General features: G+C 57.2%; 3 protein-coding genes across 11 annotated transcripts; 1 reads left to right on the top strand and 2 right to left on the bottom strand.

The window, feature by feature from the left end:
• Positions 1–8,835: 8,835 nt before the first annotated feature.
• On the bottom strand, positions 8,836–10,987 carry TMEM249 (transmembrane protein 249). The gene is made up of 7 exons (XM_023248351.1): positions 10,978–10,987; positions 10,635–10,909; positions 10,409–10,559; positions 10,019–10,113; positions 9,711–9,906; positions 9,354–9,439; positions 8,836–9,143 (listed from the first exon to the last, which is right to left on the bottom strand). The coding sequence occupies exons 1-7, from the start codon at positions 10,985–10,987 to the stop codon at positions 8,958–8,960; spliced, it is 999 nt and encodes a 332-aa protein (XP_023104119.1). The 3' UTR covers positions 8,836–8,957.
• Positions 10,073–17,240, top strand: SLC52A2 (solute carrier family 52 member 2). Of its 7 annotated transcripts, none has more exons than XM_045049680.1 (5): positions 10,073–10,093; positions 15,274–15,464; positions 15,575–16,457; positions 16,553–16,676; positions 16,759–17,240. In XM_045049680.1, the coding sequence occupies exons 2-5, from the start codon at positions 15,335–15,337 to the stop codon at positions 17,167–17,169; spliced, it is 1,548 nt and encodes a 515-aa protein (XP_044905615.1). In that variant the 5' UTR covers positions 10,073–10,093; positions 15,274–15,334; the 3' UTR covers positions 17,170–17,240. The 7 variants fall into 7 exon arrangements, with proteins under 7 accessions (XP_044905615.1, XP_044905612.1, XP_044905616.1 ...); XM_045049677.1 differs by lacking the exon at positions 10,073–10,093 and adding an exon at positions 14,425–14,561; XM_045049681.1 differs by lacking the exon at positions 10,073–10,093 and adding an exon at positions 14,487–14,698 and having other exon boundaries at positions 16,067–16,457; positions 16,784–17,240.
• FBXL6 (F-box and leucine rich repeat protein 6) lies at positions 11,274–14,382 on the bottom strand. Of its 3 annotated transcripts, XM_004000222.6 has the most exons (9): positions 13,929–14,382; positions 13,486–13,644; positions 13,257–13,320; positions 12,817–12,948; positions 12,635–12,742; positions 12,435–12,548; positions 12,135–12,366; positions 11,813–12,059; positions 11,274–11,524 (listed from the first exon to the last, which is right to left on the bottom strand). In XM_004000222.6, exons 1-9 carry the CDS (start codon positions 14,333–14,335, stop codon positions 11,374–11,376), a joined length of 1,614 nt encoding a protein of 537 aa, XP_004000271.3. In that variant the 5' UTR covers positions 14,336–14,382; the 3' UTR covers positions 11,274–11,373. The 3 variants fall into 3 exon arrangements, with proteins under 3 accessions (XP_004000271.3, XP_023104549.1, XP_019678825.2); XM_023248781.2 differs by lacking the exon at positions 12,817–12,948; XM_019823266.3 differs by lacking the exons at positions 12,635–12,742; positions 12,817–12,948.
• Positions 17,241–17,525: the final 285 nt, after the last annotated feature.

The following is a 17,525-nucleotide window of genomic DNA, read 5'->3' on the forward strand; positions in this document are numbered from 1 at the left end:
GTGCAGGGAAGAGAGGGCGACCAGGGGGAACACCGTGGTAGCAGTGAGCACAGCCTGCTCGGCCAGGGGTCAGCTGACAACTTCGTAGTTCTTACTCCCGTGTGGACCTTCCTGCCCCCACCTCCCTGACCTCCCCCTGGGGTTGCACACTTTCCACATTTTCTCTAGAACACAGAGGAAGAAAAGGCTGAACAGGAAGAGGCAGAGCAGGACATTAGCGGGCTGTGGCGTTACTTCGCATGGCTTAATATGCATGTGACGGGATCCCGGGAGGGAAGAGGGATTGGGGGGAAAAAAACGTAGAAATGGTCAGAACGTTTCCAGATTTGATGAAAATTATAAAGTGACAAACCCAAGAAGGTCACAAACCCTAAGCATATGTTACAGGAAGAGCACCGCACGAAGGCACATCATCATCAAAGGATAAAAGGAACTATTAAAAGCAGCCAGCCAGGGGCGAGGGCAGAAATCAACACATGCTACGTACAAAGGAGCAAAAATAACGACGACAGATTTCCCATGGAAATAAAGCAAGACCTAACCTAGCAGACTATGGGGCAACATCTTAAAGGGGCACCTTCCTTTAAAGATAGAAGAGGGGCACCGGGGTGGCTCAGTCTGGCTCAGTCAGTTGAGCATCTGACTCGGGCTCAGGTCATGATCTCAGGGTTTGTGAGTTTGAGTCCCGCGTCGGGCTCTGTGCTGACAGCTCAGAGCCTGGGGCCTGCCTCGGATTCTGTGTCTCCCTCTCTCTCTGCCCCTACCCCCCTCCTCTCAAAAATAAGTAAACATTAAAAAAATTTTTTTTTAAGTAAAACAAAGTGCTGGAAGAAAAACATTGTCAACCTAGAATTCTATACCCAATGAAAATATCTTTCAAAAACACAGATTAAATAGACTTTTCAGACACCCGAAAGCTGTAAGAATTCATCACCAGCTGACCCACACTACAAGAAATCCTAAAGAGAGTCTGACAGACAGAAGAAAGTGACACCAGATGAAAATCTAGATCTCCACAAGGAAATGAAAAGTATGGAAATTGTAACTAGGTAAATGTAAGAACTTTGTTTCTGGGGTGCCTGGCTGGCTTAGTGGCAAGTCTTGATCTTGGGGCCATGAGTTTGAACCCCACGTTGGGTGTAGGGATTACATAAATAAATAAAACTTTTAAAAAAAATTTGTTTCTGGGCGCCTGGGTGGCTCAGTCCGTTGAGCGACCGACTTCGGCTCAGGTCATGATCTCACGGTTTGTGAGTTCGAGCCCCGCGTCGGGCTCTGGGCTGATGGCTCAGAGCCTGGAGCCTGCTTCTGATTCTGTGTCTCCCTCTCTCTCTGTCCCTCCCCTTCTCATGCTCTGTCTCTGTCTCAGAAATAAATAAATATAAAAAAAATTTTTAATGTGTTTCTTTTTATTTAAAAGATAAGCAAATGATTAAATAGAATTAACAATGTATGTGAAATGTATAACATGTATGGAAGTAAAATGTGTACCTAGATAGGATGGTGTTTGGGCGGGGAAATGGGAGGACAGGAGGCAGAGTTCTTACAGCCTCAGTGAAGTGGTAAAGTCACTGGAACGTGGACTGTGAGGAGGTAAAGATGTATCTGCAAGGAGTAAGGAAACGAAAACAGCACGACAGTGGCAGGTGATAACGAGGAAAAGAAATCATACAAAATTCTCGACAAATCCAGAAGGCGGCGGAGAAGGAGGAGAAGGACGGCACACGGCGAGACGGTGGGTCCGAAGCAGCTGTGTCAGTCGTCACGTTACCTGGAAACGACGTGAGCCCCCGACTACGAGGCAGAGGCCGTGCGCTGGCCCAGAAACAGCAGGGCCCGGTTATATGCCGCCAACAACAAGCCGGTGGTGAGTACAAAGACAAGTGAAAATCAGGGTGGGAAAGTCACCCCACGTAAGCGCTAAAGAAGGCAGGGTGCTGTGTTCATACTGGACAAAGCAGATTTCCAAATAAAGAATGTTGCCAGGGATCGAGAGGGTTGTTTCAAAGAAGGCTAAACTTCCGGCAAAAGCTGTGCCGGGACCACGTCCTGGTTGGGGATGAAGGACAGCCTGACACGTGGGATGCAGATAGCTGGGCATCTTGGATTCCCGGACCCCCTGATCTGGGCCTGCAGAAGTGCTTCCTCTCCTTGAAGATGTACAGGGACCATGCCCTCTTCAGACCTCAGAGACGCCCTAGGGTCGGTCTCCACTTCCCACCCCAGAGCCTGTGGCTCGAATGAAAGCCGTAGCTTAACCCATCCCAACACATGTTGTGGGCATGGAAAGGGGGCAAGCACTAAACCCCAAAAGAGCTGTAGTGGGTTACAGTGTTCTTCAGAAGAAACGTCCAGGAGGGGCTGCGCTACTAGGGTGTGACGCACCTGTCCCTGCCAGCGGGCCACACGGGTCCAGGAACCACGGGGCAAGAGCATACGTGGCTCCCACACACACACACACACTCCGCCCAGTGAACCACTGGGAGCTTGGGCTCTCTGTCCCCACAGCTCCGGGGTCAGTCCCACAGGATGAGCGTCTCTGCCAGGGACACAGCTACAGTCCCACTGAGCTGAAGGCCATGGCTGCTCCCGGGGCACCCAGATTGAGGAGACTGTTAGCAGAGGCTATAGAGTGTGGGCCCACGTTAGCAGAAAAATCAGTGAGACGGCTGCCTACCGCCACATGGAAGATGGAAAATGTACTTAATGAACTGGTTCTGGGCGAGATTTCCAGGAAAACGGTGAGAAGGCCTGCCACGTGTTGAATCGTGTCACCTGCAAAACCAACCAAACAAAACAATGACCAAAAGAAAACACAGCTCTGTCGAAGCCCTAGCCCCCAGTATTTCGGGATGTGACCCATCTGGAAACAAAGTCATTACAGATGTAATTGGTTAAGAGGAGGTCATAACTGGAGTACGGGGGAGCTTTAATTCAACAGGACCGGTGTCTTTACAAGGAGACAAACCACACACACAAGACAAAAGACCATCATGAGAAGCAGAGGGAGATTAGCCGAGGGACACCAAGGACCGCCAGCACCACGAGAAGCTGGAAGAGGGGCCTGGAACAGATTCTCACTCAGCGACTCTGGCAGGAACCAGTCCTGCCTTCACCTGGATTTCAGACTTCTGGTCTCCAGGAGCATGAGAAAATATAGTGCTGTTATTTTAATCCACCCGGCAGTCGTAGGAAACCAGTGCAGTGCCAGCTGGCTTATTTTCACAATGAATGATATCACAAGCGATGAATGAGCTGGAGAGGGAACTGTTTAGTTTTCATGAAGAATTTAGAGAAAATATTTCCTACTTAGGACTTGCTGGATTGAAAAGTAAAATATTTTTTCATTCCCAGTCTCTCCAGCTTGTAAAAGGTACTCAGAGTGAGAAATGGCCTCTGAGCAAAGATCAGATCCAGAGCACCACCACAGAAATGCGTTCTCAATGTATAGATGAAGTCCAAAGTGAAGCCCTAAGACCCCTGAGAGACGTAAAGCAGGGTCTTGTAGACCCCGTCAGCTCGAGAAAAGGGCTTCTAAGGATCTCAAGGACACTGTCAACAGCCCTCTGGGCTTCCGACTGGCTCAGTCAGAAGAGGTGTGACTCTTGATCTCTGGGCCATGATTGGAGCCCCATGTTGTGTGTAGAGATGACTTAAACAAACAAACAAACAAACAAACAAACCCCAGCAACGCTCTGATTTGCAATCCAAGTAAAATGAGGTCTGCCTAGAAAAGACGTCTTGATGTACATCTTGTTCAATGTACTGGGGTATGATTTGATATACAGAAAACCTACATGGGGTTTTTAAAGGAATCATACTGTCTTGGACTAAAAGAGATAGAGATTGTTCAAAATGAAAAAGCACCTTTAGGGTTCAAAATTTCTGTGTGCAGATAGTAAGTCAGAACACGGGCCATTTCCTATGGAAAAGAAAGGGTGACTCAGGAGAGAGCCAAGAAGTGAGAGAGCAGAGTCAGGGGCCTCTGAGACCAACCAACCAGGAAGTTACTAGCGGAAAGCATAGATGGGTCCTGGTCAGGAAAGGCTTCCTCCTGGAGCAGATGTCTAGCAATGGGAGCTCAATTGCATTGCAGAATTTCTACTGACCATAATTGCTACATACTTCCCACCCCTCCCGTTTTTTAAATAAGCTTTGTGCTTCAGGGGCGCCTGGGGGGCTCAGTCAGTTAAGTGTCCAACTTCGGCTCAGGTCGTGATCTCGCGGTTCGTGGGTTCGAGCCCCGCATCGGGCTCTGTGCTGGCAGCTCGGAGCCTGGAGCTGCTTCGGATTCTGTGTCTCCCTCTCTCTCTCTGCCCCTCCATCACTCGTGCTCTCTCTCTGTCTCTCTCTCAAAAATGAATAAACATTAAAAATTTTAAATATGTTGGGATGAGCACTGGGTGTTGTATGGAAACCAATTTGACAATAAATTATGTTTAATATAAAGGAATAAAAGTGTTTTGTCTTGAAAAAAAATTTAAATAAACTTTCTACTTCAGAATAAATTTAGATTTATAGAAAAGTTGCAAAGATAATACAGATACTTCCTGTACACTCTCCCCTCATCTTCCCCTAATGTGAGTATCTTACATTTCTGTGGTACGTTTGTCACAAACCAAGAAGCCAACACTAGTATGTTACTATTGATGGAGCTCCAGGCTTTATTTGGAGTTTGCTGTGTTTTGTTTAAAATTTTTTAAACATTTATTCATTTTTGAGAGACAGCGAGCAGGGGAGGGGCAGAGAGAGAGGGAGACCTAGAATCGGAAACAGGCTCTGGGTTCCGAGCTGTCAACACAGAGCCCGATGCGGGGCTTGAACCCACTAACGGCGAGATCAAGACCCGAACTGAAGTTGGCCGCTCAACCGCCTGAGCCACCCAGGCGCCCCTCCCCCCCTTTTATATGCTAACATTTTACTGGTTGCAGCAACCAATTCAAGGCACCACATTGCATTTAGTCTCCTTAGTCTCCTGAGGTCTGAGGATTTCTTGGTCTTTCCTTCCTTTTCACGACCTTGATTGACAGTACGGTCACTTCTGTAGAATGTCCTTCACCTGAGGTTTGTGTGATGTTCTCCTGCAGTTAGCCTGGAGCTTAGGGTTTGGGGAGGAGATCACAGAGGTGATGTGGTCTTCTCCTGGTGTCAGAACAGAGAGTACACGATGTCAACATGACTTATCACTGAAGATGTTAACCTTAATCGCTTGCTTAAGGCGGTGTCTGCCAGGTTTTTCTACTTTAAGGTTGTTGTTTTTCCTCTTCCATACTCTGTTCTTTGGGTGCAAGTGACTAAACCCAGCCCACACCCAAGGCTTCCCCCATATTTTCATAGAAGTGTCTATTGAAGATAGTCTGCTGGTCTCATTGATGTACATGGGGTGGGGGGAGGGGAGAGAACTTGTTTTTTGTTTTTGTTTTTTTTTATTTTTAGTTCACAGGTCTCTGCACTGAGCATCCACACAGCTGGATTGAACCCACGGAAGGACACCTGGGAACCCTCATTTGCACCTGGACCTGACTTAGATGCGAGATCCCGGACTTGAGGACTGAACTGGGTGCCAAGGTGACATACTGGGGGGCCTTGGAGGGTGGTCTGTCATGGACTGCCTACAATCATGACCCCCATAAAGCTGGTGTTCATGTACTTGCTAGACTGCTTCCATACTGACTCTCTGGGCTTGGCCATTGGGATATTAGCACGAGTGATGCGTGCAGAGGTATAATGGGATTGTGGGGCGCTGGGGCTAGTCCTCTTGCAACTCTCTCTCTTGGAAACCCGGAGCAAAATAGTCTGCTGAATGATCAGGCACCACTTGGAAAGAGGCCCTGGAGGATGGGGGTCAACCTAGACATCTGGCCCCAGCCGAGCTGCAGCTGATGCAGCCACGAGCACCCCAGCTACACGCGGGGTCACCAGCCGGCTGGGCCCACCCAATCCGCAAAACAATGAGAAAGTATTTGCTGCTTTAAGCCCTTAAGTGTAGGGTGGTTGGTTATGTGGCAATAGAGAACTGAGGCCCTTGTTCTTTGCCCCTCGACTCCTGTCCTCACTTTCTGCCTGCCCAGCTCAGGTCCCATGGCCCAAAATGACAACCGCTCCCTTGACCCCACACTCCTACAATACTGTCCTTAGTAATCTCCAACCCTTGTTAGACCAAGCTATCTGCCTATTCCACCCCTGCATCCAAGCAGCAAAACTTTGCTGGAGAAAAACACAAAACCATACTCATCCTTTACTTACTTTATTTTTCATGTTTATTTATTTGAGAGAGAGAGGGAGGGTGCAAACAGGGGAGGGGCAGAGAGACATGGAGACACAGAATCCGAAGCAGGCTCCAGGTTCAGAGCTGTCAGCAGAGAGCCCAACGCGGGGCTTGAAACCACAAACTGCGAGATCGTGACCTGAGCTGAAGTCAGGCACTTAACCAACCGAGCCCCCCAGGTGCCCCAAGTTTTCTCTTTTGCATAGAGTTCTACATAAGCCATCCAGAGTTGGCAGGACAGTTGCACAATCTTCAAGTTCCACAATGCTATCTTGTTGCATCGCTATCCTCAACACATGCGTTCTACCTCATGGTCTAAGTTGGTTGCTTGAGCTCCAGTCATTGTGGGTGCATTCCAGGCCATAAGAAAAAAGGAAATGGCAAACATACCAAACCCCTCCCTTTAAGGACACAGTTGGAAATTATACATACTGATTCTTATATTGCATCGGCCAGGAATTAGTCTCAAGACCACATAGATCTATCTGCAATGGAGAGTAGGAAATGCAGTCTTTATTCTGTGGGACCGTATGCCTAGTGCAGGATGGGCAAGGAGAGCCTGCTTACAATTGCCATGTTTTCCCAATCCTCTCATCTTCTGCCCAGCCAAGAAATTTGTTCCTGCATGATACCTTTACACTTCCTGTCCCCTTCCCCAGAGCTCCACATGACCCCCGCCTCCTTGTATCAGCTCAAGTGCTGCATCCTTGGAAAGGTCTTCCCTGGCACCCTCCCCCCCCCCCCCCCCCCGGCTAGAGGACACCACCCCACCTCCAGCCACTTCAGCAGTATAGAAGTTAGCTCCTCAATATATGTGCCTCTTATGATCGTCAGCTCCAGGAGGGAGGAAACTTTGCCTTCCTAGATGAAACTGAGTCCGCAACCTGAAGGCTGAGAGATCTGAGCAGCCTCCCAGAGCCCAAGGGACTGGCATGCCCTTCTAACCCATCCAAAACGGACAGGCAGCCTGGGCACCCCAGGTCTGGCTCAGTCACATGGCACTCACCCAGTCAGCCTAGCCCCATGGCCTACACTTGTCACCTTCCCGCATAACATTGTCCCCCAACCTGTCCCAACCCCATCACTGCTGAGCTCTGTCCACCCTCTCCAGTCTGTCCCCCTGGTAAAAGCAGGGCACTCTGTCTGTCTGTAGGCAGACAACTTAGACCCTCTTTAGAGGGGCAAGAGGACCCTGCATTTGTGCCATGAATAACAACTGCTCCCTGAGGCTGCCTAAAGCAATTCCAGCAGTCCCTGGACCCTGCTGGGGACAGGCAGGGATGCTGGTGTCCCACTGGGTTTGGCCAGCTTGAGGATCAGGAGTTGGTCAGTGAGTGGCTCTGAGCCATGGTTCCAGGGAGGGCCAGCTTCATAGCATGTGTGACCTGGGCAGTCACACAGGGCCCCAATCCCAGCCCATACTGGGTTTTGTTGTTGTCGTTTTGTTTGTTTTAATTAAGCAAACTCTACCCCCAATGTGGGGCTTGAACTCACAACCCAGAGAACCTGAGTCACATGCTCTACTGACTAGCCAGCCAGGCTCCCCCATACTGGGTTTGATACTCTAGCGTCTCCTTCTGGAAATCCTTAATAATTATTTTTAAAACTTATTTATTTATTTTGAGAGAGAGAGAGAGAGAGAGAGAGAGAGAGAGAGAGAGAGAACGAGAAAAGAGGCAGACAGACGGAGAGAGAGAATCCCAAGCAGGCTCAGCGCTGCCAGCACAGAGCCCAACGCAGGGCTCAATCCCATGAACTGTGAGATCATGATCTGAGCTGAAAATCAAGAGTCGGATGCTTAACCAACTGAGCCACCAGGCGCCCCAGTAACTTTTTAACAAGGGGCTCCGCATTTCCAGTGTACATGGCGCCTGAAGGTTCTGGTTCCAGTGACACTCACTGGCACGACGCCCAAAGACTCGGGTCACCAGCGTGGCGCTGAGGGGACATGCTGACCAAGAGAGCCACGCGGACAGCACCAGCTGCCACTTCTGCTGGGTCCCCGATGGCCGACTGCCCTCTCTGCGCCCGCAGCAGCTCCCAGTGCCTGGGACGTGGGAGCACCCACTGGATTAGGGCATATGGGACTGGTATTCCAGCAGGTGTGGGGGGCAAGCTCCAGGGACACACGGGCCTGCCGCGCACGGCAGGCTTGAGCTCTGGTCTAGGGCTCCACAGCTTACTCCCTAGGAGCACTGAGGCAGCAACTCTGGGGGCTGTCTGCCAAGCTGTACCCTGGGCACAAGGCTGGACCTGCAGCTGTGCTCCATCCCACTGCTGACGGGACCAGGCACCGAGTCAGGCTGACCAGTCAAATTCTGACCCCTGCACGCTGCTCACTGTTCTGCACTCCCGAGCCCGGACAGGACCAGGTGAGTGTTGCTGCTCAAGGGAGGCCGTGGGTCCCACACCTGTCCAGTGAGGACTCCAAATTCCTGGCGGCGCTGCTGTTCATTACTCACCCTGCTCCTCCGGTTACCCTCAACCAGCTCAAAACTCCGAGGTTTGCTCCCTGAGGCCCCCGAGCTGTGCCTCCCGCGCCCCGCCCCCCAGAGGAAACACTTGCCTGGAAGCAAGAGGTGGCTTTATTGAGGGGAAGACTAAGGTCCAGTGAAGGTGGGAAATCACAGGGAAAGGGAGACTGTACGCCTGAGGGGCAGGGGCAGCGCTGGGGCACCTGCCTTCAGAATCACACGTCCAGGTCAGACTGCAAGGTCTGTTGGCCATAAGTGCCGGTCTTGCGCTGCACGATGCCGGGGCTGAAGGTGGCCCCCAGTGGCCAGTGACGGACCACGTGCCTGTACGACTTGGCCAGGCAGTCAAAGTAATTGATGTTGAGTTTCCGGGCAATGTGACGGCCCAAGTATTCCATTTGCTGTGGGAATGGGTGGCGGTGAGCTCTCACCTGGACCGAGAGGACCTGTCACCTCTCCCCCAGCTGCCAGCACTAAAGTCTGGGCCAAGGACCACGTGGTATTCACACTCTGCCTGGGAAATGGCCCCATCTGAAGACCCTAAGCAGTGGCAGGCCTCCTGTGGAACCAAGGAGGGAAGGGGCCCCAGGGTGGACTGGGGCAAGACCCACCTCGTAGCGCTCTGACAGCTGCACCAGCACCAGCGGCTCCAGCTTGTGGCCGCATAGAACCAACTGGAAGAAGCACCTTCCATAAGCTGGAGAGGGGCAAGGGGCTCAGCCAGAGGCTCTAGGGGATAGCAGCTCCGGTGGGGAGAGAGCTGGCGGGGGGGGGGGGGGGGGGCGGGGGGGGATGAGGGAGGGGAGAAGGGGCGTGTGTGTGTGTGTGTGTGTGTGTGTGTGGCTCTGAGGACCGTGGCGGGGGCGGGGGGACAGTGGGCCGTCTAGCCAGCCCCGCCACACTCCCGGAGATGTTTCCCTTGCACACCCTTCCCCGCGCCCACCGTCCGTGGCCGCGCCGGGCTTCACCGTCGGAGCTGAGCGCCAGGCGCACGTAGACTAGGTGCATGGGGCCCTGGCACACGGTGCGGCCCTGGACGGAGAAGTGGTACGTGCCACGCGTGTGGTTCAGCACCAGGCGGCGCCGCGGCAAAGACGAAATCATGAGCCACAGGCCGACGACCACGCCGCACGCGGGGAAGCCCCAAGTCTCCTGATTCTGCACCTGCGGCAGCCACAGGGACCTGAGCAGCCCGGGGTTTCGGGGGCGGGGCACCGCGAGGTGACTCCAGCCCCCCGGGAGGAAGGCCGTGGGGGGCGGGCCCAGGAGTTCAGACCTGGCTCACGAAGCCGAAGCTGACGAGGAGGAGGCAGACGACGAAGAGCAGTGTCCCCTTCCACAGCGTGTCCAGGTAGTACTCAAGCACGAAGACTGGGGGCGGCGCGGTGGCGGTGCGTGAAGACAGCCGGTCCCCGCTGGCAGCCGGCGGGGGTGGCGCCGGAGCTCCGCCCGGAGCAGCCGGCCCCGAGCAAGCTGCATCGCCGCCAGCCCAGGGCTCGGCCCCGCCCCCGCCCCTTCCGACTCCAGGCCCCGCCCCCACGCAGACCCCGGGTCCAGGCCCGCCCCCTCCGCCGCCAACCCCGCCCGGGATTTTACGCCACCAGGTTCAGACGTTAGGGCCCCGGCTCCCGCACCCGCCCTGCTCGGGTTCCGGGTCCGCGCGCACCATTGGGCTGCTGTTGGATGAACGGGTAGAAGCTGTTGTTCTTAAGGCGCTTGGCCAGGTGACGCTCGGTGCAGAACAGTCCTAGGGCCCAGAGCTGGAAGCGCTTGCCGCCGGAGGTGGTGGGCAGGCCGCCAACCCGGCCCTTGGGGGTCTGGGGTAGGCACAGAGGGTCAGCTGGGCTGCTAGGAGGTTGGCACCGCCCAGAGGCTCACAGTCGCACTTCTACCTGGGAGAAGAAAGGCTCCAGGGCTGCGGTCCAGGAAGGAGCGGCTTTCAGACAAAGAGAAGAGGAGAGAGACACCAGGTGGTGGTGTAGGCTGGTGTAGGCTGGGCGAAGCCCGGGTTCTAGAAGTTCTGCACAGCGCGTTCTAGAAGGGGCTGTTCTGTTGACTGTCCCTTCTGCCGGGAGTCCTCGAGCCCCACCCTGAAGGGAGCGTGCTCTTCCCCGCCAGTCCCCACACCACCAGCGGCCCCCTGAGCAGCCCGGTTCACAATCCTCACCTGAAGGGAAGGTGGCTGGATGTCCCAGGCCTAAGCTGCAGAGACATCTGCAGGCAGGCGCCCCACACTGAACCCCATGGCTGAGTAGGGCCTCCCCCTTTCCACTGCCACTTCTGCCCAGGCAGAGCTTCAAGCACAACCACAGGCACAAACATATCTCAGTGTCCCTGAGAACAGGATACACACACCCAGTCCAAGACTCAAGCCCAGCAGTGAGTCAGCAAGGCACGAGCACACGCAGCCTCAGGAGCCCTGGCAGACCACCCCTCCCCCATGGCACAAGCTCTCCCCCAGCCCTAGCCCTGAATGGTTCCTCAGGCACAGTACCTGTCCTCTCAAACCACACCCCAAGGACCACACAGAGTTCCTAAAAATGTTTTATTGTAACAAAACGTTCAAACATCGCAACTGGAAAAGGGTGGAGGGCACCGCAGGCTGCCCGAGGGTCTGAGGTCTGGAACTGCCTAGCTGGAAGAAGGGGGGCTGGTGAGCAGCTGCTCCAGGCACCACTGGACTTCCTCCTGGCCTCGGTAGGCCCGCTTCAGGCCCCGGGGAAGGCAGCGGCAGGACTCCAGGTTGAGGTACAGCAGGCCTGGGCAGCTGCTGATCACAGAGCTGTGGGGCAGGGCAGGCCATGGGGAGTTGAGCCACTGGCTCCAAAAGACCCAGGCCCTGGCAGGGCTAGGCCCGGGTAAGGAGCCCTCTCTGCCCGTGCCACAACTGGCTTTGCCACCCCCAGCCACTGAGGCCCAAGCCCAGTACCCCCCTGGCGTCCCTAAGGTCAATCCTGAGCAGGGGCCTGGTCCGTATGTGCTCCCCTCTTGGATCCCTGAAGCTTGCAAACCAGGCTTGTCAGGGAGGCAAGCTGTACTGATTGCAAGGACCGAGGGAGGGGAGGCTGACCTGACTGTGCTCGGTGTGACCCGGGTGCCCCTGAGGTTGAGCGAGCACAAGGCTGGGTGTGAGGCCCCAGGCGTGACTGAGAAGGCGGCCAAGGCCTGCTCCAGGTCCTTCTCGCTGAAGCCCTGGCCACTCAAGTCCAGTTCCCGCAGAGCGTGGCACCATTTCTGGGTCAACAGATGGCTGCCCTCTTTGGCTAGAGTCAGCCGGTCTGACGTGCCATAAAGACCCAGGTGAAGCTGCTCCAGGTCTGGAGGTGAAGAGCAGGCATGAGCTGTGGGGTGGGCAAGGGTACCCACACCCCTCCTGCCCAGAGAAAGCTGACCTTGACATGGCAGATCATGCAGGCCACCAGGTGTGATGCGGGCACAGCCGCGAAGATCCAGCAGGCGCAGGTTAGGGGAATCGTGGAGCAGGCGGCCCAGGGCTTCGTTGCTTACAAAGTTGCAGCTGGAGCCGGCGAGGCAGAGCTCCTCAAGACTGGGGAAGCCTGGGCCAGGAGTCACCACTCGCCCGGAAGGCTTGGGCAGCCACATCAAGTTCAGTAGCCGCAGCACCTGGAGCAAGGCCTAGGCTGCAGGTGGGGAGGGAGAGTGGCAGGCGGGAGAAGAGGGGTGTCGGGTACCTGCAGCTGGGGGCAGCCTTTCTGCAGGGCCTCGACAGGCAGCTGGAGAGGAGTGCTGTTGCGGTTGATGCCAGTGCTCACCTCCAGGACCCGGAGCTGGGGGCAGCAGCCGCCCTACAGAGGTGGAAGAGAACACAGGGCCAGTGGCCTGGCTGGCCTGGCGCAGCGTCTGGTTCTGCTCCTACCTGTCGCCAACCTACCAGCAGCGCACCCAAGATGGCTGTCGTCTGGGAGCTGTAAGTCAGCCACAGCTTGCACATTCGGGGCCCTGCCTCCTCCAAGAAGCTCACCACGGCTGTAGACTCCACCTGGGAACCCAGCACATGGGCACCTGTCACCTCGGCCCAGGCTTCTTCAGGGCCCCTGGGGACATAGGGCTCACCATGGAGTGCTGTATGTCCAGGCTGTGGAGCTGGGGGCAGGCTTTGGCTAGCATGACCAACGTATCAGGGGTCACACCGTGGCAGTCAGAAAGCTTGAGGAAGGTGAGCCGAGGACAGGACTCGCTAACCAGCTGGGGAAGACAGAGCACCGGCAGAGATTGGGGGGAAGGCAAGCTGTGGTCCACAAAGGAAAGAAACCAGTGGCTGACATCAAACCCTCCTTGGCGACTCAACTATGATCTCCTTCCTGCCCATGCCAGGCCAGCATGGGTGCTCCCACTGCTAACACCTCTCTACTGAAACAGACAACAGGAAATGAGAACCGGGCAGGCCTCCCCACGGGGCAACATTGGGCTCCATGTGCCTGCCCCACTCCCTGGAAGTACTGGGCAACCCCAAAGTGTCATGACTGGTGCGTAGGGCAGTCCAGAGCTCTCACCTTCAACACAGGGTGTACCTGGGACTTCCAGTGGATGAGGGTCAGCCTCTGGAGCTGTGAAAACCTGGGCCGACAGCAGAGGCAGAGCTGCGTAGTATTCCCACGGTGCCCCTCTGTTGGCGTCCTCCCCACCCATCACTTTGGTATATGGAAACACCAAGGGGCTTGGGGCTTTGTACAAGCCACAGAGATGAAATGAGGGCATAAAAGAAAAGAGGGAACGTCTCACCGATTGGGCATAAGCCATTCCAGAGAAGCGAGAAGCTTCTTCTCCGCCTTGGCTCCGCTCTTGGCGAGGCGGCCAGCCAACGGGGGCGACAGGGTCACGGTGTGCCACAGCGCAGGCTGGGAGGCAGCTTCGTGCCAGCGGCGGCACACGCGTGCAGCCCTGGGAGAAAATCTCTGCTGAGGGGCTGGGCCTTTCCGTAGCCGCCGCTGTGGGGTTTTCTAAGAGGAGTAACCTGTCCCATTTTTATTCTCACAACGCTGCAGACACCTCAGCACAAAGACAGGCCCTCGGGGCTCTAACTGGACCTCGTGAGAGACTGTACTCTCTCGTCTGCGTGTGTGAACGCTCAGATGGCTTCGCCCTCGGCCCCCGCCTCAGCCACCCGCTCGGTGGCCAAGAGGTCAGCCTGAGCCATGCTGCTGCGCTCGATGGGCCTGGGGTACCTGCCGAGGAAGGGCATGGGCCCATCGGACGCCACCAGCAGCCCGAAAATCTGCAGCAAGATTTCCAGGGGGATGCGGTCGCCCCAGCCTGGGTCGGGCCCCTGCTGCGGCTCCGAAACCGGAGCAGGTCTGGGCCTAGCCTTGACCGCCGCGGCGCGGGACGCTGGGGGCACTGGCCGCTGAGTGCGGCGGGCTGCACGCCTCTGCACGCGAGTGCGGGCAGGCCCAGGGCCGGGCAGCACCAGGAGCATGCTGTCCGACTGCAGCAGATGGTAACCGGAGCCGCTCGGCGCCAGCCGGTCCCACCACCAGTCCTCCGCCGAGCGAGCCCGCACCCCGACCGGCCGTGCGCTCCGTACGCTGCGCGGGGGCCGCCGCCGAGCTCGCCGCGCCACCCCGGGAGCCATAGCTACCGGTCAAACTCCCGGACCGCCCCAGGGGAGCGGATGGGGCGGGGCCTGTGGCGGAACAGGCGAGGCCGCCGGGCGGAGGCGCAGCGTGCCCGCGTAAAGGCGGGGCCTGAGCCCCGGACCAATCCTCTCCGCGTCGGCTCAGCACTGACTTCCGGGGCGGGGCTTCCGGCGACAGGCCATGCCGGGGGCTGGCCCCCGCGGCTTCCTCGTCCCTCGCCCGGTGGGTTGGAGTTTTCGCTCCGTCCGGGCAGCGTTTCCCAGTCCCGCCGGCTCTGGGTCGAGGCTGCGATCCTGGGCCGGAGGCAGCGCCCTCGTAGCGTGGCGAGACGACTGGCTGTCGGGTCGGGGAGCGCGCAGGTGCTGGATCAGGAGGCGCACGCCCCCCCCGCGCACGGGCCGGCTCCTCGCTGCCCACCTGATGCAGAGAGGGGCGGCGCCGGGCCCGCCCCTCCCCGCCGCGCGGGTCTTGACTCCTGCGGTACTGGGTCTCGCTGAAGCCTCGGTCTCCCATTTGGGCGCAGAAGCCGCGGAGGTGTGCGCGGCGCCTGATGGGTGTCTCTGTCCCGGAGTCGTGTCCGTTTTGGAGTGAGGGTGGTGGTGGTCTGGGCTACTCAGACCCGCAGATCGGGTCTTTCTTTCCCCATCTTCCTCTGGGGCCGTTGGCGCTTTGGGCAGGCTTTCTGCTTCTCTGCTCGCACACCTAGCCGTGCTGTTTGGTATGTTTGGCCCGTCTCATCCTCAGCCCCCACCCCCGGGCACCTTCCCGTTTTCCTGGTCTAGGCGGTCTGGTCCTCTTCAGAGTCCAGTTCTGCGTTTCTGGTCTGTGATCCCGAATACGGGTCTACTAACTTTCAAGGTAGAAGAAGTCATGAGGTCCCAGAAGAACTGAAGCGTTGCGTTTGTTTGTTTTTTTGTTTTTTGTTTGGACCTAGGTGGGGAAAGAGGAGCAGGCTGTGACCCTGTCCTGTTCGGAAGGACCCAGCCTCGGGCTGAATGGCAGCACCCCCGCTGGGCCGTCTGGTATTGACCCACCTGCTGGTGGCCCTCTTTGGCATGGGTTCTTGGGCTGCCATCAACGGGATCTGGGTGGAGCTGCCTGTGGTGGTAAAAGACCTTCCTGAGGGTGAGTGGGAGTGTGCAGGGAAGTGGGGGGACATGTGCCAGGTGAGGTGGATGGCAGCTGCTCTTTGTCCCTGAGCATCTAGCCCCTGACGTGATCTCCCTTCCCTGCAGGTTGGAGCCTCCCATCCTATCTCTCTGTGCTTGTAGCGCTGGGGAACCTGGGTCTGCTGGTGGTGACCCTGTGGAGACGGCTGGCTCCTGGCAAGAGCGAGCAGGCCCCCATCCAGGTGGTGCAGGCACTGAGCGTGGTGGGCACGGCCCTGCTGGCCCCACTGTGGCACCACGTGGCCCCAGTGGCCGGGCAGCTCCACTCTGTGGCCTTCCTGACACTGGCCTTGGTGCTGGCACTGGCCTGCTGTGCCTCTAACGTCACTTTCTTGCCCTTCTTGAGCCACCTCCCACCTCCCTTCTTGCGCTCTTTCTTCCTGGGTCAGGGCCTCAGTGCCCTGCTGCCCTGCGTGCTGGCCTTAGTGCAGGGTGTAGGCCACCTTGAATGTCTGCCAGCTCCCAACAGTGGCACCCTCTGGCTTCCCCACGACTTCCCGGAGCGTTTTCCTGCCAGCACCTTTTTCTGGATGCTGACCGCCCTTCTGGTCACTTCAGCTGCCGCCTTCCAGGGTCTTCTGCTGCTGTTGCCGTCGCCACCGTCTGTACCCACAGCAGGTCCAGAGTCTGACCTGCAGGTGAGAGCCCCCAGAGTGGAGGAGGAGGAGGAAGAGGAGGAGGAAGAGGCCTTGCCACTGCGGGAGTCACCGAGCCAAGCAACAGGCGCCACTGCTAGCCCAGACCCTGAGGCCCACAGGCTGCTCCCTGTGCACAGAGCCTGCCTGCTGGGCCTGCTGGCCGTCACCAACGCACTGACCAATGGCGTGCTGCCTGCCGTGCAGAGTTTTTCCTGCTTGCCCTATGGGCGCCTGGCCTACCACTTGGCAGTGGTGCTGGGCAGTGCTGCCAACCCCCTCGCCTGCTTCCTGGCCATGGGCGTCCTGTGCAGGTACACGTGGATGCCCAGGCCGCTTAGGGTGGAGTTGAAGGATAGGGGCTGGGTCGTGGTGCAGCCAGCCCTGAGTTTCTGCTCCACCCCTGCAGGTCTCTGGCAGGGCTGGGAGGTCTCTCCATGCTGGGCATGCTCTTTGGGGCCTATCTGATGGCGCTGGCAATCCTGAGTCCTTGCCCACCCCTGGTGGGCACCTCCGCAGGAGTGGTCCTCGTGGTAAGTACGCTGGGACACTGAAGCAGAGAGGCTGGCAGTGGGGAGGGGGTTTGCCTCAGAGCAGCGAGCATCTCGTGCTCAGCCTGCTGCCGTGTCCACCCTCCCAGGTGCTGTCTTGGGTGCTGTGTTTGGGCGTGTTCTCATACGTGAAGGTGGCCGCCAGCTCCCTGCTGCATGGTGGCGGCCGGCCGGCATTGCTGGCAGCTGGTGTGGCCATCCAGGTGGGCTCCCTGCTCGGTGCTGTCGCCATGTTCCCTCCCACCAGCATCTATCACGTGTTCCGCAGCGGGAAGGACTGTGTGGACCAGTGTGGTCCCTAAGCCTGAGCAGATGGGGACCTGACTTCGGGCTGGGATGCCACAACGCCCAAGCGCCCATGACCCAAGGAGGCCCTCTTCACACATGGGCACGCTCACGGACACCTGTACACTCCACAGCAGACACTGGCCAGAGTGGGGACCACAGAACAGGCCCAGAGCCAGGGCCCAGCTAGAGCTTCGGACTTGGCCCAGGCCTGGAGCCTGTGTGGGCTTTGCACAATAAATCGTTTCGTGGGTCAGAGTAGTGAACTTGTGTAGCACCTTTCTCTGTGCAGACAGACCTCCACGGAGCTGGGGTGACTTGGACTGTCCATCGGGGCCGCGTCACCCCTGGCTGGTTGCTCTCCTAGATCCTGGGGTTGCGCCCTCTGAGCCCCAGACTCTTGCCCCCCTCCCTCCGTTGCTCTTTGGAATTTCCTCAGAGAACAGGCTGTGGTGGTCAGAGGCAGTGTGGCACCCACCCAACGTCATTTCATCCAGGATCTGCAGCTGCGTGGCGAGGCCTCTTCCCGGCAGGGCCGCTGTTCAG

Source organism: Felis catus, chromosome F2 (assembly GCF_018350175.1).
Source record: "Felis catus isolate Fca126 chromosome F2, F.catus_Fca126_mat1.0, whole genome shotgun sequence".
In the NCBI taxonomy this organism is placed as follows: domain Eukaryota; kingdom Metazoa; phylum Chordata; class Mammalia; order Carnivora; family Felidae; genus Felis; species Felis catus.

Bases quoted from the DNA above. Each gene is read 5' to 3' on its own strand.
- FBXL6 (XM_004000222.6), bottom strand. From the start codon at position 14,335: ATGGCTCCCGGGGTGGCGCGGCGAGCTCGGCGGCGGCCCCCGCGCAGC. The intron at 12,549-12,634 runs GTAGGTTGGCGA...CCACCTCTGTAG, and splicing joins CCATCTTGGGTGCGCTGCTG to GGCGGCTGCTGCCCCCAGCT. The intron at 11,525-11,812 runs GTCAGCCTCCCC...CCTGCCCCACAG, and splicing joins GTCACACCGAGCACAGTCAG to CTCTGTGATCAGCAGCTGCC.
- SLC52A2 (XM_045049680.1), top strand. From the start codon at position 15,335: ATGGCAGCACCCCCGCTGGGCCGTCTGGTATTGACCCACCTGCTGGTG. The intron at 16,458-16,552 runs GTACACGTGGAT...CCACCCCTGCAG, and splicing joins GCCATGGGCGTCCTGTGCAG to GTCTCTGGCAGGGCTGGGAG. The intron at 16,677-16,758 runs GTAAGTACGCTG...TCTCGTGCTCAG, and splicing joins CCGCAGGAGTGGTCCTCGTG to CCTGCTGCCGTGTCCACCCT.
- TMEM249 (XM_023248351.1), bottom strand. The intron at 10,560-10,634 runs GTAGAAGTGCGA...TGCCTACCCCAG, and splicing joins TGGAGCCTTTCTTCTCCCAG to ACCCCCAAGGGCCGGGTTGG. The intron at 9,907-10,018 runs GTCTGAACTCCT...TGGCTGCCGCAG, and splicing joins GCTTCGGCTTCGTGAGCCAG to GTGCAGAATCAGGAGACTTG.